Genomic DNA, 26191 nt, shown 5'->3' with positions numbered 1-26191 from the left:
TTACAGCCAAGTTCCAAACTATTCTACATCAGTAGAAACACTGGTTCATCCATAAAACTATATTGCCTATTATTTTCCAAGAAGAGTTGAAGAGATTTTCACTTAAAGTTTCTCTGTAAATTGGTAACAGCAAAGGAGACACAAGGGCTTTAATTAGGGTTTGATGTTATTAGGGCAAAACCTCAGAAATATCAGGAGAGATGATACAATAGGATAAAGAAGAAATAGGGAATTCAGCTGGTAATAGATGCATCTGTCTATAAATGTTCAGAGACATAATTTGAGAGATTATGCTATCGTGAGAATTAAGAGTGAGGTTCACAGGGTACTGGAAATATATGCATGAAAGTATTCTAAATTAATTTCTTTGCTGTGCCATATGCCAAACTGAAAAGTGAGAAGGGAAAAAAAAAAATTTCTTAGTTTATCAGCTGAATAGAAATTAACTGGAATGAAACAGGAATTATGTAACACATTACTCACATTTAACAATTCAAGCTTAACTATTGATTCAGTATCTTTCTTAAGTCTAAATTTCTTACTCCAATTTTTTTTTGAATAAAAATACACAACTGAGGTGGCTTTTTTTTTTTTTTCCCTGTCGGCATGTGATTTATTTTCCTATGCTGGAATCTGTAAGGAAAAGCATTCAGCTCTGGCATACTTGTTGATCCTTCCATTTTGGCAGCAAGTTTCCATATCAAGGTTCAAAAATGAATAGCGCCAGCCAGATAAAGAAATTAACTTAAAAGAGAAATTTGCAACTAGTAATTATGGTTTGTATTATTATTCTTGTTATTACAGATTTGAAACGGTACAAAAATATTTCCTTTTGCATTATATTCTTTTCTCGGGTTTTTTCTATACAAAAGTGTATTTTTTATGCTGTTGCACAATAAATTACCTAGTTTTTCCAAGAATGGATGTTTTCAGATGGATTTGCAAATACTTAAAGAGAAAGTAAACTAATGAGTATTATCAAAGGCATAACAGAAAGCTATGTTATCTATCCTTTACATGAATTTAAGTTAGAAGTGATATCAAGTAGAAGCAGAGGTGATCCAACTTCAAAGAAAATCAGAAAATTCTGAGTATCATTGCCAGCAGCTAAACTTAGACCAGGAAAATAAACAGTGCCAGAACATGGCCACAGGCAAGGAAACTGCATTGTCCATCACTGTTGCATTCTCAAAGCAGTTCCTGGCCTGACTTTGGTGCAGGCCACCTAGTGCTTCTCCAAAACAATGCCTAGGCACAGCTCAAGAGTGCCAATGATCTTTTCTATTGGGCAGTTATAATCGCATTGTCCTGTTTTAAAGACTAGGTTTTATTTTACAGATATGGCTGGATGTCCTCAGAGTCAGATACTAGTCACTGCCACTGCTTAGCTACCATGAGATGAACACTTTGTCTTGTTGCTGTAGTTTTTAAGAGAAAAGTGTTAAAAAAGGTAATAGAAATCAATTTTTTTGATATTAAGTAAGAATAATTGTGAAAAGAAGCAGAATGTCTTTTAACATCTGTGAGTATAAACTAGGACAACTCTAATGATTGAAATTAAATTGCTTTAGATTATACAACAAAAACATTGGTCTAGACTCATTTTTCCTTGTGGTTGCCAAGTCTTAGACTCCCAGTTTCAACTACAGGTATCTCTGAAGAAGTTGGTTTTGTTTGGCTTATGACCCTTGTATACAATGATTCAATGATACATCTCATTTTCCTGTTCTGTTATGTCAACTAGGACAAATAGCTCTGAGGAAAAATATGTGTGGTGCTTACAGTTCAAACCAATTCCCTTGCAAACATTTTCTGTAACAGTTCAGTATTTGCCAAATCCAGAAAGAGTACTTTTTGAGCATTTTTTTTTTCATTAAACAATAAGGAGTCCTTGGATTTGCTTATCCATAGTCGACCCGGCTATGAATAAAATCAGGAGAAGCCATGTTACCTGCTGCAATATATATAATGCTTCCAGAGGCTGAAAAAATAGGTAAAATGTAAGGACAGGTAACGATACATGGTTGCAAAATATTCGTGTACCTGGAATTGTCCTTGAGGATGGTGAAACTGTACATTTGCCTATACAATCCATTACATCATGTAAGAATTCAAACTGCCATAACGTAACAGCTAATCAGACATAAAGAGTATGCAGTTATAAAATTATTTTTTGTTAGTAGACTACAAAGAATGACAAACTTCACAAAAATAAGAACTACAAAAATAAAAAAATCTTGAACAAGTTGCTTTATGTCCCAACAGACTTAAAATGGTGGAAAAAAAGCAATTAAAAATATTTTAACAGATTTTCTCAATCTCACTACACTCTTCTTTTTCTGTCATTGGACTGAAAATATTTTACCAATATAGGGCATCTAATACTATATAAAAATGCAGTTCTAGCACAGCTCAAAATATTTCAGTTAAATTCTGAACATAAACTAATGCAAAAATTATACCGTATTATATGTATTATTTAACTTAGTTAAATTTATCTTTGGCTACTTGGGGAATTGTTTGTCTGTTTTCAACTATGGTAGGTTTTCTTTCTGATTATTGTCTATATTACCAGGAATATAAACACTGCACAACAACTAGACTGTGTATTGTGTACAGTTATTACACTGTGGTCTTTATGCAGCTATATCAGTATCTTATTAAGAGTTTACATTCAGATTCAGGACTGTTCCACTATTGACATCACAAAATAGGTAAACCCTGGCTACAAATAGCAGAAGCAGATTGCTAGATTGTTTATAGAGTCCTTATCCTCATAATACTGAAACAAAATCATTTTTAAACCATAAATGTATGCACGAAATAAAGACTGCAGTTTTAAGTTAAAAATAACATGGTTAGTGTCAAATCCTCTCATGCTTTCTTCCAGCGTGGCTGTAAATTTTAGTTAAATTACTATTTTCTTGTCATTTTAAGCCACAAGGTGGCAGCAATGATATAATCTCTTCATCTAAGATTGTACAACTACATCCACTCCCACTGCTTTTACTCTTAAGGCATCTCCTGTGCTTACAAGGCATGTATGATGGAAAGAAATCCTGTATTTTCTTTGAGAAAATAAAGTTCCAGATTAGATTACTTGCTCAGTGTTTTGAACTGATGCATTTTTTTAATTTTCTATTTACAATTATTTATGTCTGCTGACTTCAAATGAATGTGCAGGTAAGCAGTGTATCCATGACACAAGTTGTTTGCTCATTTGTGTAATAACATTCCATTTCCCAAGCTGAGAAATAAAATAATAACAGGATGCATAAACCTGTCATTCCTGGAACACAAACATATAGTGAGAAGATGCAACACTTACTGATAGCTGTTGAAAAGATCCATGCAGGTGCCATTGTTTTTACAAGGCTCTGAATTACATTCATTTGATTCATTTTCACAAAATGTTCCTTCCCATCCAGGCAGGCAAACACACTGGTATCTCTGTAATGTAGTAAGTAAAATAATCTGTTACTTTTTGTATTTTTAATACAATTTCCAGGAAAATAACGGAAGATTGGTGAGGAGGACCGTAAACACGCTCAAGTGACTTGCGGCCAGGGTGTCAAAAAACACATACATCATACTAACTGTGGCTTGGCCTTGCACGTTGGACAAGCAGAACATCGGTGTGCAGATACCATTGGCCTGTGACAGACTCAGAGGCACCTATCGAACACGCTCGAGATCCCTGCCCTGCTGTGGGAAAGATCACAGCACAGAGGTAAACTCCGCCTGCGCGAATCCCTGCAAAGCAGGCGCAAGCAGCAGGTTTGGCGATGCTCCGGCACAGACCGAGCTCCGCGGTGCCTGCATCCCCGCTCGTGTGCCTCTGCCCGGGTGCTGCTCCGGGCATCCCCCGGTCAGAGAGGTAATGAAAATACATTTACTCTGCATTTCATCCGTGGTTTTGTGGATGTTCCTGCGTCCTGCCTGTGTCAGCTCACACATATGGCGTAGTCGGCAGGATCCAGGAACAGCCAAGCCGTGGCCAGCAAAAAAGTCGGCGACTGGGGAGGTCAGTATGGTGACACCTCGTATGCCAGGATGGCCCAGTACTGAGCACTGGATCCCCATGGCCACTTGTAGTGGCTCCACTGGCTCCAACAGAAGCGTGGCCTGAAAGAGATGACGGGGCGGTGGTTACTCCCCTGACAATTGAAACAGCTATGCGCATGTTGCCATGGAAAGCAGCATCAGATTATTCTCGCAAGTTAGTGGGGAGATTGGGATGGTTATTAGTTACTGGTCTTAGAGCTCTTCATCATGAAAGTTGTTGCATTACAGAGTAAAATGAGAGAATTGGAAAAGGAAGTCGGGACTTCACAAGATGCGAAGGCGATCGCACAAGAAGTAGTTACTACTCAAGCAGAGCGGTGCTATGGGTTGTAGAATGGCTGATAGCACATATTGCTAATAAATGGGAGGTAGTGAGCAAGAGGCTGTGTGGTGCTTAGCTGCCGGCTGGAGCTAAACCATGACAGTCCTTTTTGGTGCCCCACGTGGGGCATGAAGGGTTCAAGATAATGACAGATTTGATTGGAATGTGCTACATCAAATTTATAGCCGTTATTGCTGTTTAGCTATTAGCAGGGTTCTGTGCTTGCCATAAGGCTTGCTTGCCTTACTGTCTGTTAGAGTCTAGTGCTCGTTAGTGGCTGCTTTTTGCTTTCACTGCTTGTTGTACTGCTGTACTGCTTATCATCTTACTCTGATGTGCCTGGGAACATTTTGATAACAGCAATGGCTCATGCGTTGATTACGGGATTCAATCCAGACAGGGTAGCAGTAATGAGAAGTATCAAAATGCAGCTTTTGAGAGGAGCGCTTGCCTCACTAAAACCCTTGATTATACCAGCAGTCACAAACGCTACTGGTAATGTACGCACCCTAGCAAATACCTTGAGGGAAATTGGGGCTGTAACTTCCGGACCATCTGTGCGGGCGGTGAATAAACAAAAGCTGGCAAAACCAAAAGGAGTTACATCACGGGTGACAAGGAAACAAATGTGGAATGATCTTGTATGAGCCGATACCCCACGATCAGAAATAGATGGGATCACCACATCAGGAATGTTTCGCCAATGGCAAAAGTTAGTGCCTGCACAAAAAAGCTGACCGCCCCTGGCCCCAGCACCAAATCTGCACCCACCCTCCACCCCCCACCTGCACCTCAAGGCAAGGCACTACCTGGCAAATGCCAAAACAGCAGAAATGAAGGTTTCGCAGGTCCCCCCAAATCGCTGCCACTGTAGCCTCTTACTGTGAGGGGGACCGACACCGCTGTGTTCCTTTAACTATAAAGTGGCGGTCTGGGGGGATTTTGCATGTGTTAGCTCTCATGGATACTGGAGCTGAGGTTACTGTATTACATAGCAATATTAATAATAAAGAAGCCACATCACAGATCTGTAGATCGGGGGGAAATCCGACCCTTGCCCTCCAAGCTAAGGTTACCTTAACAATAGGAAATGCCACTCCATTTACCATGATGCTGTTAACTGCACCAGTTCAAGAATATATCTCGGGTATTGATGCGTTGACAGGATGAACAGTTGAAAGTTTAAATGGTTGCTTCTGCTTCAGGACTTCGCAAGTGGGACTTGCTATTTGATCTATAACCATTTTGCACGGATTCCCAAAGTGGGATCCTGTTGTGCTGCCGGTGCCTGCCAAGGTGGTTACTGTAACACAGTACCGTATTCTAGGGGGGGAGGAGGAATTACTCAAATCATTCAGGCCTTTCAACAAGCGGGAATCTTTAAGGAAACCATGACTGCTTTTAATAATCCTATTTGGCCTGTTTGAAAACCAGACAGCACTTGGAGAATTACCATAGATTATGAAGAATTGAATAAAGTCACCCCCACACACACACTTGCCATTACGCTACCAGACATGGTTACTCTTACAGAAAAAAATCAGCAAAAATTTACAACCCTGCAAGGTGGTGATAGATCTTGCTAATGCTTTCTTTCCGATAGCCATTACATATTTATAAAGCATGTGCACATAATTGCACTATTTGGACACAGCTACATTTGAAGGCATTATATAGGCCATGGGGAAAGATAAAACAGGGTCAATGGGCCTTGAATACCCGGCAGGCTGATTGCATAGACCCCTGCCCTTCTCGAGGCGGTGGCAGTATGTATTCACTGCTGTGGATACAGTGTCAGGATTGCTTTTTGCTAAACCCACCAAACACGCTAATCAACATAACACAACTGAAGCACTAAAACAACTCATTCATCAATACAGACCTCCTCACCAAATACAAAGTGACCAAGAACACACTGTAGTGGACATTATGTCCAAGACTGGGCTCAAGGGCTAGGGACAGACTGGATATTCCACCTTGCCTACCATCCTCAAGCTAACAGCTTGATTGAAAGAATGAATGGGATGCTGGGGGAACAATTTAAAAAGATAACCAGTACTAAAAATTTACAACACTGGAGTTCACATCTTAGTAAAGCAGGTTTTTTGTTAAATAGCCAGAATATTTATTATCAAACACTCTATGATCGTATTACACCACCTCCAGTAAAAAACATGGTGAGGACTGAAATTCTTCCAGATGGTATCTCTCCCAAAATATTAACTACAGGGGAAATGGAATTGTTTACACCAACGGATTGCATGCTGGGACTGTGACCTATTAGCCTGGACATGAAGATTCATATAACCACCCCTGAGAATGCCATATGGTTCGTACCCCAACTCTTGCTCTTATTTTACATCCTCTATTAGTAACAGATTCTCAAGTTCTAGTATTTCAGGTATCTTTGAAGAATACCTGTGCCTTATCTAGAGGAGATAGCATAGGAACGGTGTTACTGGTGTCGCAAACCCAACATCAACTAGAAGTTCGATCTGAAAAAGCGCAAGCCATAGCTCTCCAACCTGTGTGGGCAATTACCCCACATCAGGTTAACAAACCTGGAGTAATATTAGCTGAAGGAGATGGAGCAACAGCATATGTATTACTGGGAAGAGATGACACTCCTGTTTTCTTCGCCTATCACAGGTTGGCTCGTCATGCTTTGTAGTCTTGTACGACAAGCACATACCCTGGATGCATTTCCGCAAGATCAACATGTATACTTGGAATTGGTTGGCCTCTACTGTTACTAACTCATCTGCCTTTTCTATTAAGGGAGGATTAACAGCTGCGTATCTTTTGACAATGTGTTTCATTGGCATGCCAACCCCAGTAGCTCTATTAGAGAAATATACTATGGTAAGTACTTCTGATATTAATGTTCCTCATTGCTATTTTTTCCAAGTAGGTAGTGGCTGTATGCCAAGGAACATTATGAAATAGATTGGTGATGGACTATCTCCTTCTTCGACACCATAAACGCTGCTCTGATTTTGAAGGCATGTGTTGCTTCAACGTGACTGATGAATCAGCCAGCGTAGAGGATGACATTCAACATCTCCAGGACTTAATGCACCAAATGAAGCAATCTACTGGTAGTGCCTGGCTGGCTGAGTGGTTTAATTCCCTGACATGATGAGCAGGACACCTGATTCAAAGCATCACTGCAGAACTATGTTTATTCCTTTTTCTATATGTATTTATTGCATGTTTCTGTAAATTACCCTGCCCTATACCCCGCAAGCCCAAATGGACACCTCCAGCTTTGCCAGCCCCAGCAGAAGTGGTACCTTGAGCAAGGGGGTGGAGTGAGGGAAAATAACGGAAAATTGGTGAGGATGACTGTAAACACGCTCAAGTGACTTGCGGCCAGGGTGTCAAAAAACACATACATCATACTAACTGTGGCTTGGCCTTGCACGTTGGACAAGCAGAACATCAGTGTGCAGATACTGTCGGCCTGTGACAGACTCAGAGGCACCTATCGAACACGCTCGAGATCCCTGCCCTGCTGTGGGAAAGATCACAGCACAGAGGTAAACTCCGCCTGCGCGAATCCCTGCAAAGCAGGCGCAAGCAGCAGGTTTGGCGATGCTCCGGCACAGACCGAGCTCCGCGGTGCCTGCATCCCCGCTCGTGTGCCTCTGCCCGGGTGCTGCTCCGGGCATCCCCCGGTCAGAGAGGTAACGAAAATACATTTACTCTTGGCATGTCATCTGCGGTTTTGTGGATGTTCCTGTGTCCTGCCTGTGCCAGCTCACACACACAATTACAACAGGTATTACTGCTGATTGTTTTGCATTTTTTGTCTTCTAACAGGTGCTTCACCATTTCAAACTTGAAAATGTTACTAATATATCAATAGTTTGACCTACTAATATGACAAAAAAAAGAGGATATGAGGTAGGCATGCAACAGTACTTACCTTTCTGTATAATTAACTTGTGTACCTCAAATCCCTTTACTATCTCTTCCTCCCTCCTCCAAGTTTTTCTAATAAAAGATATTATCTCTCCTATAGAACTACTTCACTTACATATTACACTGATGTCCTGGTTTCAGCTGGGAAAGAGGTAATTTTCTAACTGGTTATCAGTCGCATTGTGCATCACTTGTTTTGTATATTCCAATCCTTTTACTAGTATTGTCATTTTATTATTGTTATTATTAACATTATTAGTTTCTTCCTTTCTATTCTACTAAACCGTTCTTATCTCTACCCACGAGTTCTACGTTTTTCCTTCCGATTCTCTCCCCCACCCCACTGTGGGGGCGGGAATGAGTGAGCGGCTGCATGGTGCTTAGTTGCTGGCTGCGATTAAACCGCAACAACTGACATGCCTAAAACACAGCTCTTCACAATCATCTGAGTTGTACTGTTCAGCATGCAGTCCAAACAGGACTCAATATAAAATAATTTATTACGGAAATTCTTGGGATTATATAGCTATCCAACTTGTTTAACACCTTTAATATGAAATTGTGCATCAGTAACTTAAATAAGCAGTACTAGAAAACTCGTGACATGAGAAATACTGTCTCCTATACAGTGTATCAGATACAATACAGGCTGTATTAAGTAGTAATTCAGACAGCATAAATACAAGTCTTCTAGCTCTGTGGTGATAGCATTAAATATACTAATGATCAGGTGTTTTGAGTTCTAAATTTCTGACTGATTAAACTGAACAAAACTTCAGCAGTATGTATATCCACCTCAAAATGACTTGTATTCTAGGGAGTTTTTCATCACACTGCAAAGCTGTTATACCAAATCGTAACCATGCTGCAGTATTATCTCCAGCTTCAAAATTATCCAGTATCTGCATGCAATGGGGTGTTTGACATAGTCTCACAGAAGTGAAAAGCATAAAGCATCTTTTTCCTGCCTATGTTCTACAAAAAAAAAAAAAAAAAAAAAAAAGGGAAAGGTGAACATCTGCTGAATTGATTATTAATTAGAGAGGGGCAGCAATGCAAACACTTCCATTCAGCAGAATTTTTAATTGCTTCTTTTGTAACATGTTTGCTTCTAACAAGGGTTCTTTCTACCAAAATTTAGGAAACACTTTAATGGTAAGCATGACTAATGTGAATTATTACATTACTTGCTAAACATTGCAAGAGCCTTCAGGGTAGATTTAAAAGCCTATTAAAATCCATGTAAATTGGAAGCCATTAGCAGACAGCAAAAAAAGGAGGTTTTTTAAAAGCTGAGTGAGTAAATAAACTGCCACAGGACAATGATCAAATGCGTGACATACCAGCATTGTGGCATCTACAGGTGTTTACAGTCTACAAATCATACTGCTGCTTTTTAGCTGTTCTGATACTGAATCTGCGTTTTGGAAACTGAAAATTGTGTTTCAAAGGGAGAGGGGCTATGAACTTTTACATTAACAGTGAAGAGAAATTATTTCATTTCCTAATACAGTTTAAAAATAGAGTAAGTTAAGCATCAGAACTCTGAAGGAAATGCACATTGGGCAATTGTCCCAGTCCTTTCTATGATGATACTCTTACCCTCTCCTGCCAAATTAAAAGCTTAGAGTATTTTATTGAACAAAGATAACAGAAAAAAAAAAGAAAGGAAGTTAACGGTTTAAAGTCAAGCTCAGTATGATTGTCCTGAGGTGTTATATAGTGTGGAACAGTTCCAGTGATTCCAGTACTTAAAATTAAACTAGTTACATGTACATTCTACCATAGCTGGTCAAATCAACTTTTGCGCCAACCTGTTTGTACATGGCATATTTGTGATTCATATTTTTCCCAACTGCATTCTATTTGTTTTGTGCTCATGTTGACCAACAGTTGCTACGCTTACTTGGGACACACCCATGATTTCAGTAACATGGATTTTCCAAACCTACTAAGATAAATTTTTGAAGTCAGAAAACAAAATTGAAGAGTATCTTTCTGAGTTAAGATACGGCACTTTGAGAAATGTGAAACATCAGTAAGTTACTTACAGAGCAAAATAAGACAACAAAAAAATAATTGCATGAAAGCAGGCTGGACACTCAAGATGAGCTCAGTATATACTGATGAGTTAACTACATATTCTAGTCAAAAAAAGAAAGTAACATTTCGTCCTCTGTGTTTTACATAGGCAAGGCTATTCCATGCAATTAAATACAACTTGCAACCTGTGGACTCCATCTGTCAAAAAAGGACAGAAAAAAAAAGCTTAACTGATAGTTTACTGTTACTGCTCTGTACTCCTGAACTCAGGCTCAAGATCTGCAAAATATTCTCCATGAAAAGAAGAAAATTGGCCAAGAATAGGCAAAGAGTGCAAGAAGTGGGAAATATTCAAAGTGACAGTAAATCAAAGGTTAATGTAGGAGACAAAGTTTTTGTTAAAATATTTTGTATTTTTAAAATATAACACTGAGAGACAAACTTGGAAGGAGAAAATCATTTTCTGGGAATTGTGCCAAGGAAAGAAAAAAGAAAATACATTTGAGACAAATTACATTACTAACCCACATGTTAATGTCTTCTATTACATCATATCCACACCCAAATTAGTTATTAAATACCTGAAATTATTTGGAAAGTTTTTCTGAGATTTCCTCAACTCTCTGCACATTTATCAGTGCAATGAACAGAAGTATTAGAATGGAAAAAAAAGATGCTACAAACACAAAAGGCAAAAATGGGGACTACTAATCCACACCCACAAGTAACAATTAGACACCTATCGTCAGGTTAGGTTTTCACATAAACCAGGAATGTGAGATAGTGACTGACTTCCAAAAAACTCTTCCAGAAATGGATTACAAAATTAGAAGTGAAAGGAGGCTGCCAACAGCTTTGTTTAGAAAGCAGCAGTTCTTTTTTCTGGTCTCACTAAAAGCATCTGTCAACCAGCTACTGAAATTCTATGCTTTGCAGATTTCTCATTACATGAGGATTGTCACACCAAGCACAAAACGTTACTCACATATATGTATATCATGCATAGGTGCAGCATATGTAAACTAAAAATCTTACATATTATTTTATCTCTGTGTAGATTTACAGTAACTGAAGGTGCCTTGTTACAATAAATTACACATAAGTATAGGTAGATAAAAAAGGTATTGATAGACACAAGAATTTGCAGGAAAGGACCTGGGGGTCCTGGCAGACACTGAGTCAGACATGAGCCAGCAACGTGCCCTTGCAGCAAAAAGGCTAAGGGTATCCGGGCAGCACTGGGAGGAATGCTGCCAGCGGGTCGAGGGAGGTGATCTTTCCCCTCTGCTCAGCCCTGGAGAGGCCGCCCCTGGAGTGCCGGGCCAGTTCTGGGCTCACCAGTACGAGGGAGACAGGCATACTGGAGAGAGAGAGTCCAGCGAAGGGCCAGTAACATTATTAAGAGACTGGCACATCTCTCAGACGAAGAAGGGCTGTGAGAGGTGAGACTGTCAGCGCGTAGTATAGACTGAACAACACAAAACGACAGGAAGCTGCGTAGTGGAAAGTATGCAGTGAATCAAGGAAGAGACTGGAAGAATAGGATTTGACACCTATTTATGTGTTTCTTCCCCTGTATTGTAATTATCTATTACTATCTATTGTAGACAGATTAAAATAAATGGTACCTTTGAGTTCATCTTTTGCTTGTCCTCTAAAGAACACAATAAACGCATAAATAACACCAAGTTACTCCTTGTAACTGGCTTTCCCTTGTACAATATATAGCACAGTGCTTATAGGAAGAGTGTGTTTCACGAGCTATATACAGGGTCAAAAACTGTAATTTTTTTTATCTCCTGCATACATACCAAGAAGCATATATGCACACTAGCCTGTCTTCATCCAACTGTGTGTGTAGGTAGAAAGCGTTATTTAAGAGCATTTGTGTATTCTCCCTTCTCCAACACTGTAAATGAAGAATTAATCACTTCCTTAAGCCCTAGTCAATGTTATTTTACTGGAAAATGGCAGTTGAACACCTGGCAAATAGAAGCTACAAAGAAAAAGATTCATCACACGCAACAAGGATTGGAATTATGAACATGGTAAATCTTCAAGCCTGTACTTTGCATGTGTAGGTTGAGCAGAATTTTCACGATACAGATACATACTCCAGGTACTTCTTCCATATCTAGAGCAAAATCTGAATGGAAGTCATTTCATTTTCTAAGATACTATGGAGCTGGGCTTTTTTGCGGGGGTGTTACAGTTTTTAATTTACAGAAAGGACAAAAAATACCTTGCCCGGAAACAGAAACACACAAAAGGAAGTGTAGAAATCTCCCTTGTTCCGAGTTCTTCTGCCAGACTGTGACTCTTGTGGTGCAACTCTTTTTCCATTAAGGCCAAACAGAATGAGCATATCATAAGACTACTTATCATTGGCACGTAATGGGAGATGTACTCCAGCAAGAAACCTCAGATTTGCCCTTGAGATTTTTTTTTTTTCTCCTGAAAAAGTATGGTTGTCTTGCCTCTACAGAAAACTTTTCATCACAAAATTCTGTTCCATTGGAAGGAGGGCTTTTTCATACAGAAAACCTTCATGCAACTTAATTTTGTTAGCGCTAACAGCAGTTCATTTAACCTTGTGAAATAAATGTGAACATAAAAATGCAAGCATCTGTGAAATCATATTTGCAATTGCTCTAAACCATATTGAGTTCCTAACATTATTTATGCAGCCTTTTTTGTTAATTTAAGGGTCTTTTCCGAGTTGCTACTTTAAGGCTTCACTTTTAAGTTGTTATTGATTTAATCATTTACATAACCATACATATTCACTAACAAAATTAAATTATTCCCACTTTTCATTATGACACTTTTTTCACTATGCAAGTCTGTTTGCTTTTATATCCTAAACAAACAAGCTAATTTAAAAAATTTTTTTAAATTAAAAAAAAACAGGATACCTGTTCATCTTCAGTTGGCTTAATCCTTACTTTAAGTTTTACTGAAGAAAACCAAGCTAAAACAAGATCTAAGCAGAATGAAATCCCAGCAACTATGCTACCTTTCAGTCTCCTGGTAATGAATTATCTACCTGTTCTTCACAGGATGTAGGAACAATGAATGCATTAACACAGCTGCTCCACAAGTGAAAGAAAATTGACTTCTGAGGCATGAAGAAAATCTTCAATTGGCCCTGTTTTTCCTAGTCTGAAAGACATACATGGCTTGCTCTAATACGAGTTAATAACTCTGTAATAGATAGTTAGCCTACTTAACTCAGGGCAAAGGAACACTTTTAAAGGGTAAGTGCCATGAGGTTGGCAGTATGATTATTAATACTGATCTTAATTGGAGGAACAATTATAATAAGCGACATGAAAGACTAAGATAAAAAAAAGTATGAAACATGGATGCGGAAGTGTAGAAAAATTATAATGAAAAGTGGTACAACAACAGAATTGTTCTGATAAAACCATTATTTAAAAATCACCAAAATCAGTTACTGAATCTTATTATCAGAATTATTAGCTCTCATATTCTTATGTGTTACTTTATTAAAAGGAAGCGTTTCTATTTTACTCTTGCTGCGTAAGTTACAAAGCCTATATGATTTTTGCGCTAAGCGCTGTAAAATGTGAAAAACTAGGATAAGTAACTTAATATTAAGTAGTAGCTATCTACAGAAGTTGAGATAGCATTATGGATTTTCAAAAGCTTACCTACTGTGTATTTTTATTCATATATCCTTCCCTAAACAGTCTGACACGTCAAAAATGCTGACCATTATATTTATCTGTTCTTCCAAATCTACTTATATTCTTTTGCACCCTAAGTTATTATAAATTATATATTATCTGATATCAAGGATAAAACAGAATGTCTTTTATTTAAATTTTAAGCAAGGCTTACATGAGAAACAAAGAACATTTTTAATTTGGTTATCTCACCAAACTTTTAAATAATGAATTAGTTAAATTAGCAAGAAAGAGCATATTTAAAGTAGCTGGTACAGGCGAAGTTTGATGAGCTGTAATGAGTTTTGCCTTACATTGTAATACTTCTGTATCTGTGTATATTAAATGCATTTAATAAATATGTGAAAAAAGTACGATTTTCATCTTATTTCAATAGCATACCAGCAGTAAAGACAAGCTTACAATTTCATTCAATGCAGGCTCCAGCTTAAAATACGGCTGGTATCTAGACATGCTGCATATTTACAACTCTAACTGCAGTGTAATGTAATTTGTGACCACAAGGAAAATTATCTTAAATGGGAATACTAGTTATTTGCACTGCATGTCTTTATACAGGACCATTTCATAAAATAGTAGCTTTGCTAATAAATTCATAATCATCACTGCTTTTGATATTGATCATTTTAAAGTGACACATTTGTAAAAACACAATACTTTGCTGAAACGCTAGCGCTCTTAAATTAAATCACGACTAATGCTAGCAACAGACTTCTCTTCAAATTATTTTAGATTTCATGTTCCCATTGCAAACAAATGCTGGCCTGTGCCTTTAGAATTTAATCAATTATTTCCATCACTGCACAGATACAACAGTTCTCATAGTCCAATGGAAATCTTGCTGGGGTTAGTTTTCTCTGTGGAGATCCATCCCTAACATGCTGAGGCATACAAACATGCAACATGGCTTTTACTCATATTGACACAGGTTTTCCATTTGAGCACAGCTGGTATTAAACAATATGTAAGCATTAAGTTTGCAGAAAAAGCAAAAAATACTCAATGACAAATCCATGCCTCTGTGATCTTACATTTTTCTAGTTATTTTAAAATGTTATTCTAGGACACGCTACAAGAAATATGAACATTAGAAGACCAGAAGAAGTACTTAAGAACAGTCATTAAAATAAACAACTGTGACAGTCAAAGTGTTTTAAAACTGTTGCTGCAAATCAGGAAAGATTCTTCTTAGGGAAGTTGAAGGTTTTCTGGGAAAAAAATAAGTTTTGATTTGAGTTTTTTTGTACTGTTTTTAGAAATGTTAATTCTAAAGTACGGGCCTAATCTAACCAGACTAGACGTAATTTTATGACAACAAACCAATGTCAGTTTGAGATCTCTTACATAATTAACAATTGGTGATAGATTATTTTGTTGTCTCTATTTCTTGACCTCTGCCATTTGTTCTATTTACACCCTTCTCTCCTTCCCCTCTGAGAGAGCTTACTAGGAAATGTCAAAGAAATCACCTTCAACATGACAGGTACTGAACAGCACAGGAAAACTAATGAAAAACAACAGCCTTAAGTTGTTTGTGCAAAATAAACCAAATAACTAGTCCAGCTAGTGACAGACATTTGAATATCAGCCTTTGATCAGTGTATCTGGTTTGACATTTAGCTCAATTGTTCAATGAATAGTGAAAGGTCATAAACACATTCCTGTTCAGCAGAAGTACTGACAGGAACTTGACCCACCTAAAAGCTTGTCCAGAGCCTTCAGTTCGCCCCTAGATCTCAGGTAACAGGAGACCTATGGGAGTTAACTGTAACATTCCAAAGGAATAGTCTAGATACTGACAGACAGAAATAACGTTTTGCTTCTGAATTTGAAACCTGGTGTTGCTGCTGGTAGCTTTTTAAATGAAGTAAGAAAAAGCAGTAGAATAACTACTGTTTTCCATAAAACAAAGCTAGCTGGTACCTTAACATAATAGCTGATTCAAATTTAGATCTTAAGCATACAACCATTATCACATCAGTACACTTCAAATACCACAAGCTGCCACTTTTGCCAACCTCGGGCTCAAAAGTAACAGAAAGTTGAAGAAACAGGCTGCTCCGAAAATACTTCAACCTAAATATCCTTAGAAGCACCCAGACATTGACAGAATTATTTGATGTCAAGTTTCCTCTTTTGAACTTTCACTCATCCCTACTTTAAATTTATAGAGCATTTCAGCATAATAAATCACATTACAAATTAATGTGCTGCCTCTAGCATATCTAATACAACAAGGTGAGTTTCTGAAAGTGCCAAACCTAGGCACTTGCGTCCTGCTCAAAATACAGTTGGCATAAAAACAACCAGCTAGACCAGTAATAGACAAGGATCAAGGAAGAAAAGATGACTCTGTAATAAATTTTATTCCATCTAGTCTGGTATTAATATGTACACTTGAAGACATTTTATTCAATCTAATCCAGTATTACTATAGACTAGAATAAGAGGGATTCAGAATCACACACACAAGCTGTAAAAGAAAATGATGTCACTCTCCAAACCGAAAGATATGATACAAGGATCAGCTCGAGTGATGGACATAAAATGGCTGACAGAGCCCCCGGATTGGACAAAGCAACTAGGTGCCTACGAAGAACAAATTATGGGAATGGGGGAAGGCGGGAGGGCGGAGGGAAGCACGACTTGAGCTAACAACATAAAGACAAACATCAAGAAACAAAACATTAGAAAAAAGACAGAAACCCTGACTTTTTGTAACGAAATGAGACCCGATCAACCTCAATTAACCACAACCTTCTTCATTAATATTAGATCCTTAGGACATTAAGTTTAGCCCCTTGTCTCTGAAACTAAAAGCATGCTGACCGGCTGGTCACATGGTGACGCTGCATTTCAGCACCTCACAGCAATCCGGAATAGCCGTTTGCTTTCACTGGAAGGACCCTCTTGTTTCCTTCTAACGGACGAGAAAATCTGCTTACCTTGTGAGGCAGCCTGGCACAAGGTGAGCGCTGCTGAAACCCTGCCGGCCCTCAGCCCGCTCCCTCTCACGACCCGCCAACGGCCGCTCCGCACAGAACCTTCCAGAGAGACGGGCGGGCCGCACCCGCGCAGCGGCAGCCAATCGCCAGGCGCCGCGGGAACTTAAGCCAATCAGAACCGGGTATTCCCTCTCCGCTCCTATGACTGACAGGAGCTGTGGTGGCTGAGGCGGAGCGCGGGCTGAGGCGCCGCGGCAGGCGGCCGCAGCGCCTCGGGGCGCTGATGGCGGCCGGGCAGGGACCGGTCCGCCGGGTTGGGAGCGCTGCCCCACCTCGGCTCGCCTCCTTCCGCACCGCATCGCCGTCCTGCCCCCCCCCAGCGCCGTGGGGCAGCGCCGTTGTGTGAGGAACTCTTCACCCCGAGCCACCCGGCTTCTCGTCCAGCCTGCCCCTTCTCCCCTGCGGCGGGCGGGGAGGCCTCTCGCTCGTTACCGGTAAATACGCTTTTGTGACTGAAAGTGCTTTCAGGTCCGAGCCCAGTTAGTCCTCACGCTGTCAGTTCGGTCTGGGACAGCATCGTTTGGCTCCAAGCCTGCGAGTGATGAGCGCTCCTGTCACCAGCAGCTCTGGCTGGTGTCTGGCAGCAGCCCTCAACTGGTGCGCGGTGGTTATCTGTGGGGTGTATTTTCAAGTAAAATAGGTGGTGGTGGTGTTAGGCTGCGAGCGCACGAATGAAGATGCAGAGCTCGGAGCATAAACCAGTAGGAAATCATACAGCTGTGCCAACACAGAGATAAACGAGGCGTGCATTGGAAGTCAGGTATTTGAAGGAATGAGAACATGGATCCACATTCACCTGGGGCTGAATTTGCAATTCTTGTGGCTTGGCTGTGCTGGTTTTCAGAGCTGTGTCACCATTCTTTCCTTTTGTAATTAGATCAACGTGCACAGAAGTTTAAAATCTGGAAACTCCCCCACATATTTAGCTTATACAGTTAGATAGTTACTAATGTCCAGGTAGCACTGTGCATGCCTTTATGAGAAAGTTCAGCATCTTTATTGCTGAGAGTTCTGCCCAGTGCCTCATTCTGAGCCCAGTGCCGCAGCTCCTGGAAGGCCAGTGGGTGCCTGGAGCCGGATGGGTCAGGTTCCCCAAAAGGGGAATTCCAGTGTCCCCAGATTCTGAGTTACTAAAGACAGCCCAATTTTCTAGAATTTATCACAGGATGAAAAAATAACACAGTGGTGCAGATGTTTGTATTTGGTACGTGTCCTCTGTACTGGAAACTAAACCTCGGTGCTCTTGTCACTGTTTCTTTGCACACAGTCTTGCATTACCAAAACTAAGAGTACACGACTGTCTGATAATGCACACCTGAAGTTGGTTCATACACTAAGAACTTGGAAGAGTCTGTTTAGCAGAGTCACATAGTGATAGCTGCATTCACAAGTAAAAAATTCATAGCAGTTTCTGATTGCAAGAGTGTTTCTGTAACTAATACTTATGGTCTCAGTGTGGCTTGTTATAGGAATCGATACTTTCTGGGAAAAGCACAAATTGTGTCCAACAGTCTAATTCACTTGTCACGTAACACGATTTATAAATAAGTCACCAGAAGTCAAATACAAGTACTCTTTTGAAAACCAAATTATTTAATTGAAAAATCAATAAGAGTTTACTTTTGAGGCTGCTTCTAAAAATTGTATGTCAATTAAAATATGAATAAAGAGGCTGTAGAACAGGACACAAAAGTTAATACCGAGATACATTTCAATTAGCTAAGAGTTGTCACCATTTTAAAGATACAGTGTACTAGAAGGAAGAGAGAGAGAGAAAAGGGAACTGTAAACTGGAGGCAGACTAGATAAACTGAGATAGCATCGTGACCAACCCCCACCATTTTTAGAAACTTTTTTCAGCCTCAGGCTTTTCCTCTCTTCTTTTGAATGTGTTTGTCTTACTTGTCTTGAAAATCAGAACATGATTTTAACAGCAGCAGCAGCAGCTCCAGACTTTAATAACCCATTTCTCTTTTTCCTGAAAAATGCAAGTTAATTCTAGATTTATTAGCATATTAAAGGACTATTAAGAAGGGATTTCCATTTGTACAGATAAGAGAAAAGGGAGTAGGAGTGTTCTTACAATAAAATCCTAACGTAATACTTTACATTCAAATGTTAAGAACTGTCTTCCCCTCTTTCTCTGTTTTCCTAACACTGTTAAAATGAATTTTAATAGTATTTAGGATGAGGCAATAAAACCATCAATAATTTGTGCTGTAATTAGACCACACCGTGAGTTTAGGGAAGTTATGCTTTAAGAAATTATGACTTTTGATTTTATGGTTCTATCTACACTTGGTAGGGTAGAGGTTAACATCTCGTTACCTGTTAGCTCATATTTCCTATGAAACAAAGAAAAGGCTTTTCTCTCTGATAGCAAATTTAAAGACTTTCATTCTAATCTTGTAAGGCTGTAAAAATATTTAATCTGAGCTATAACTTTTTCTGTCTCATTTCCACTCCCTGGGAGAGCTTGATCTTATTAAGGGCAATCTTTTGTAATTTGCATGTTGTGGGCCTTCCTGGAGTTTGCCTCTTATTACTCTAATGAAGTTCTGTTTCTGAATATTGAGGGTGCTTGCCTACAGGACTTCAGGCGGCTCCACACCTTTTAATGGTATTGCAAACACTGTACCCACTACCCATATTTATTCAATCTATTAAAATTTATGATGCTGGTGCATGGTTATGGCTTTTCTTCATTCTTGGGGTTTCAGCAGGATATTGATGAGACAGACAATCTCCTCTACAAGCCACAAAATGATTATTTGTGTCTGAAATTTGTCTACAAATGTGATAAATCACATTTCTTCTTTTCCTATCTGTGTAACTGCTGTTGTGTCATCATTAGGCCACTGACTCTCTCTTTTTCTTTATTCTCTCTCCTTGTCTCTCCACCACTAAAGATGCATCCTTTTCTTCTACTCATGGGATCCTACCCAGGCTCTGGCAGGAACAGGATGAAGGTGTGGATTTGTGCAGCCATTGCACCTAATGGGATGATAGCAAGGGATACTATAAGCCAACAGAAAAAAGAAAAAAAAAAAGACTGAAGTGCAAAACGGATAGGAATGTGAGGAGGAAGTGGTGGACCCTGGAGGGATGTACTAACTTAGGGAGCTTTAAATGGGGGAAAGCAGTAGAAAAATAGGATAGGAAAGTCAGATAGGGAACTGAAGATTCAGAGCAACGAGAGCATGAAAGGACATAACCTCTGACCAAGCAGTCTTTATTAGCATTTGTAGATCTTTAGCAAATCTAATTTTCATCATCTCTGTTAATGGGTCAGATTGTGAATTGAGGGCTGCTGTGGAGAAATGGGTTTTCTGCAGGTTGGAAGAAAAAGGCTGTGAGAGCACTGTGAGAACTCTGAACTTAGGAGATCGCCATAGTGTATTTCCCACCAGCCATCTCAGGCACATAAATTTAGGACCATGGTTTGTCAAGACACACATGCAAGATTCCTACTCTCCCTTTTTCACCTACAGTGTCATCTTTTTTGTTCCTGAGGTACAGCAATGCTATGTGAAATAATTTTAAGGTGCTAATATCTGGTAAATATAAGCACATATGCACATGCAACCACTCCACTTGGTTAAGCAAAGAGAAAACAGAAAATTAGTTTTTGCAATGCAGTCTCAAATAGAAGTTATCCAAAGAATATATTGCCATTAAATATTATTCTCACAAATTACTTGTTTTTCAGGAATTCTGAAAATTTTCTGCTTCATCATTTGCAAAGCATAGTAACCAATGTCAGGGTCCTCCTTCTACAAAACTTTGGTATGCATTGCTTGCTGAAACTCGTTCCACTCATTTGTAACTATAGAGTTTCAAAATAATGTTTTAAACCAGAGGAAGAATGGGGCAGAGAGGGCATTTTTGCATGTACAGCATAGTTTTTCTTAAAATATTTTATTACGGATATTGACATACAACAGAGCAGACACCTGTCATCTAAAATAATTAGATTTCAAACTCTTTTTACTTGATATATCTCCCTAAATTCTATGTTTGGATATTTCACTTTGATTATATGCCCAAAGGAAAGTAAAACTGTAAGTTGATGCAACAGCATATGATTTAATTTAACTTTTGGTATTATATCAATATTATACTGAGCATAGTTGATTTTTTTTCCTTTCTCTTTACTTAACAGAAAACATTACTATTTTCTTTTTAAAACTGCACTATCAGTGTACAAGCATGTCTTAAAAGGCCCAAAGCTCTTAGCCTTCTGGTTATAAAGTAAAAACTGTGTGAGTTCCATGCTGGATTCTTCCATTACTGAGACTGAAGGTTAATATACTGAGGACAAATTATTTTATACTGCTGACCCAGACTTGAGGCTGAGCTGTCTAAAAACAGAAGTATACCTCTGGGACACTGTAGAAGGCAAGTGTAAGAATTTTTTCTTGGATTTCACTTGCCATCAAAGTGGAGTCAATTTACTCCAGCATGGAAAGGGTGTAACTTACTTTCCCCTTGGTAACAACTCACACACCAGCATAGGCCTAAACAAGGTAAGGGACAGGCTGCTGTAGTCCTAAAATAAATGAGTTACTGTTGCAAAATTTTATACCAAGAGCTAAAGGTAAGGGATAGATCGGTGGAAATTCAAAACTGAAACTTAGTGGGAAAAAATTGGACCAGATTCTTTGAATTAGATGTTTTAAGAAGTAAGTGGATAGTTGCAGAATTGTTTAAAATACAAATGTAAATAAGTTATTTTTCTCCAATTAAATGATTGTTTCTGAAAAGTGTGTAAAGAGCTAGAAAATATCACTGCTTAAAAATGCTGAACATTGAAAGTTATTTTAAAAATAAAAAAGGTTTCAAGAACTGCTCCTGTTCTTATTATCATTTGCATAATGTGTGTATAATCTTCTGAAAGATAATACAGCAGAAGAAAACAAAGCAGAACTCTGTAATATTCTGTACATTGAGAAATCATGAGATAATGAAGTGCAGCAGAGCATCTTGCTGTTTTGGTATTCCATTAAACATGCATACTGTGAACAAGGATAAAGAATATTTGTTTACTGATACGTATGGAAAAAGCCAGCATAAGCACTATTCTGGATTCGTTGCCGCCATTGTACTCAATAATAGATGAGGAAGGAGGTCTCAATTTTATAAGGCAAACAGGACGGTGCTTATTTAGAGTACAAACCCTTAATTCATAATGAATAGTCTCTTCATTTAAAAATGAAAATGAGAAGCAGACTGTGATCTTTATCTAAAATTTTAAAAAGCTAAGCTTTTTAAATTAAAAAAATAAAATTTTTCAGAGTGACCATTCTATTAGTAAGCAATTACAGAATAATAACAAGTAACTGTACACATACACACACAGAATCTTTGTAGGAGACAATGACTTTGTGCTCCTGTTTAATTTTTCCAGAAATACATCGAGCTTCCTTCTGTGTACTCCTTTCCTCATGAAAAGCACAGATATATTTAGGAGCGGGAAGAAAGAAGCTCATTTGCTATCTAAATACCTAAAAAGCCAAACAGGAAGGACTTACGGTCACATGAATAAATTTTGACATTATACAGGACAGCACAGAACTGAATTTTAAAGATGCTATAGGTCAGGATAAAGCAGTGCTATGCATTATGGGTTTGTGACCAAAACAAGAATCATGTCTAGAAGTAGGGTCAAGAAGTGTGAAAAATGCCAGGGACAGGATGAAAGCAAGAACAGTGTGAAATAACAAAAAAAAGAGCAAACTGGACTAATTGCTTCCTCTTCTTCCTTTTCTTCCCTCAACACATGATTCAGTCAGAGAAAACCTGTGTTTTTAGTAGTAAAACGGTAACTAAAATTTGGTAACCCCAGGGCAGGGCAGGGCAGACAAGGGTGGAGGAGTGCAGCTGCCTGAGTTAGCTCACAGGAATAGGTCTCAGATTTTGGGGGAAGGGGAGAAGCTCATAATCTGCTTGCTAAATTCACCTCTGCACACACGTGTGGTTTTGATAAGACAATCACATGATGACTTAGGACGGTAAGACTTTCTTTGCTGTTTTAATACAGTGATCCCAGGAGAGGGAGAGAGTATCTCTGAGCATTCAAATATAACAATTACTAGTTACTTGATTTAAAAAATTCTTGTAGCTTCAATCTCACTGATAATTACAGTTAACTTTTTAAAAATCTTCCTAAAGGAAGCAGCTCCCTCTTCTTCCTCCATCCTTGTATTGGCTTTGAAATTTTAAACACGAGCAATGCATTGGGACAAAGATGTATTCTTTTTCACATCATCGCACAACTAGTGACTTTGAACTAGTCTGAAGTAACAGCTATGCCTGTGCTGGTGAGTTCAACAGTGCCAGGACATGAATGGTGTCCCAGCACTGAAACTTGATAATTTCCACCATTAAATCATTAGAATGGTCTGGTCCCCAGAATGCTTCCTGCCTGGGACAGCTAGTGCGTTTTCAAACACTTTGGAGGCACAGTTCAGGAGGAACCGTGGCCAGGGGACATTCACAACAGACCATTTCTCAGCTATAACCATGTAAGCATTGCTGTGAATTTTGTGTTTCTGAGGAATGGTATTTTCACAGAAATTAAGTCTGCAGGGCATTTTTCTCTCACCTACAGGTTAGAGACAGAAAAATATAACAAAGGTACTCTGATATAGCATTGTGTCGTGGTTTAACCCCAGCCGGCAGCTCAGCCCCCACAGCCGCTCGCTCCCTCCCCACTGGTGGGATGGGGGAGAGAATCGTAAGGGTACAAGTGAGAAAACTTGTAGGTTGAGATAAAGACAGTTTAACAGGGAAAGCAAAAGCCGCACACGCCAGCAAAGCAAACCCAGGAATCCATTCCGCACTTCCCCTGGGCAGGCAGGTGTTCAGCCCTCTCCAGGACAGCAGGGCTCCAGCACGCCGAACGGTCCCTTGGGAAGACAAACGCCATCACTCCCAACGTGCCTCCTTCTTCCCCCAGCTTTACACGCCGAGCAGGACGTCCTCTGGGGTGGGATGTCCCTGGGGTCGGTCGGGGTCAGCTGTCCCGGCTGTGTCCCCTCCCGACTCCTTGTGCCCCCCCAGCCTCCTCGCTGGTGGGGTGGGGGGAGAAGCAGAACAGCCCTGGGCTCTGGGCAAGCACTGCTCAGCAGTGACTGAAACGCTGATGGGTTATCAGCACTGTTTCCAGCACAAATCCAAACCACAGCCCCATACCAGCTACTGTGAAGAAAATTAACTCTATCCCAGCCAAAACCAGCACACCTTGCTAAACAAAACTTGACTGTTTGATGTGTGTTCTACTTATCTGCCAGTTTAGAAGCAGAAGGAAATTTTGGGTTTGAAAATCTAGGATATCACAAGGAAGAGAAAAAAATTGTACATCTGACAGTAACAGTGAAATAATCGGGGCAATTCAAAAGAATAAGAGAAGATTTAGACAGCTGTTGTAAGGTGGAGATATATTCAGTGAAGACAGAGGAGGAAAGCCTAAAACTTTGTAAAAAATCTGGGTTTTCTTAGATTAGCATACATGAGATTTAGTACACTTGAACTGGATCAAAACTAGTATTATATCAAACTTAACTCTTGTATATTAATGACCCAGTTTTAAGATAAATTTCTGATTCTTTTTTTCCTGTTATGCATTTACTCATATTTTTTTTTGTCTAAACCCACATTACTTTTCTGTATCTGCCACTTGTATCATGCAGAACAGCTGGAAATGGAAATTCCAGAAACTCCTCCTGAACTGGTGGTTGGTTTAGTCCACTTCTTGATTCGTTCTTCATAATGCTGAAAGCTTTGGTTACTCTTATAATTTCTCCCCAGTCTTTTCTGCCAAAGGGATGGGGGTTTTTTTGCTAAAAGATCACACTAAAAAGGCTGTTTCTTTCACACAGTTCCTTTCCTTACCCTCAGTCAGCTACGAGTCAGTATTCCATAGAACAAACTCACAGGAATTATTTAGCTCCCTTAATGAAATGTATACAGGTACCAATAGAAATAGTGTGGATTTTTTAATGGACAAAGATGTAGTGGAGAAAACCTGACAGTCTGGAAGGTAGGAATTGTAAATAATTTGGGAATACAGCCCAAACCAACAGATGTAATATAAAGCTGGGAAGTTGCAAGCTACAGGTGTACATAATGAAGGCTGAGGAGAAAGAGGAACCGAGTTTCTACAGTCATATATACTGTGAGAAGGTGTGTTTAGCCTACTGTTCATAATTACTCTTATTAATGAAATTGACATATTTAAAGAATGTAAAAAACAGCGTCTCAATTATTGTTCATTCCTGAATCTTGAAACAACTATTAAAACATGACTAAAAAGCACATGTCCACAGCCAGAGAAGACTGGGAATGTTGCCTAGGTAATAAAATCACTTTAGTTTTGGGAAAATGAAAATGCCAGACTCTTTGATGTGCCTTTTGTGTCTTTCCCCTGTGTGCACACATGTAGAATGTACATTATTGTTCTCTATAGCACTGGGACTTTTCCCTGCAGATGCTTTCCAGGCTTGGACTTCTTTAGTACTCATTTAGTGACAGTCATCCCAGACAGACAGCTAACCAGCAAGTGGCAACAGAGTAAACCAAAAAGTGTATTGTGTTTTCCTGTGCTGTACAAAACCACAGTTGTCTCTCCTAACAAAAGACCAAAAAAAAAAAAAAGTCATATTTGAAACTGTCAATTTCTTACACTATATATATATTTTAGGACTAAGCTAATTTTAAGTTTAACATTTCACAGCTGATTTTTAAAAGTACTGCATATATTCTATTAGTGTCTTCAAAAATGAAAATCGGAAATCATCTTATAACATGAATCTTACATGAGAAATTGCTAACAGTTTTGCAGATCCGAAAATTGTTCTGCAAAGACTGTAAAGTGCAGATACTTGTTTCAAAGGCCATTTCAGACATAACACAGCAAGAACATGCATGAGACAAGAGAAATATATATAGTATCAGTAGGTATCAGAGTTATTTATTTTATGAATGTCTCATACAGTTGTGCTGTAATTAAGGTAGAGTAGTGTATGTACTGATAGACTACAAGAAACCAGACCAGTTGAAAACTTTTGCAATCCTCTACCAATGGTCTTTTTTTTTTTTTTTCCTTCATTATTTCTATATCT

General features: G+C 39.0%; 1 protein-coding gene across 2 annotated transcripts in view; it reads right to left on the bottom strand.

Annotated features, from left to right (window-relative positions):
• Positions 1-26191, bottom strand: part of EYS (eyes shut homolog) — a 1018924-nt gene that overhangs the window by 542864 nt on the left and 449869 nt on the right. For both annotated transcript variants that reach the window (XM_030007184.2, XM_030007189.2), the window contains one exon: positions 3329-3450. In XM_030007184.2, coding sequence (XP_029863044.1) covers positions 3329-3450 — 122 coding nt within the window. The remainder of the gene's footprint in view (positions 1-3328; positions 3451-26191) is intronic.

The sequence above is a fragment of the Aquila chrysaetos genome, chromosome 2, assembly GCF_900496995.4.
Source record: "Aquila chrysaetos chrysaetos chromosome 2, bAquChr1.4, whole genome shotgun sequence".
NCBI classification, from domain to species: domain Eukaryota; kingdom Metazoa; phylum Chordata; class Aves; order Accipitriformes; family Accipitridae; genus Aquila; species Aquila chrysaetos.
Note: the sequence above shows the minus strand (reverse complement) of the source record. Positions and strands in the feature narration are given on the sequence as shown.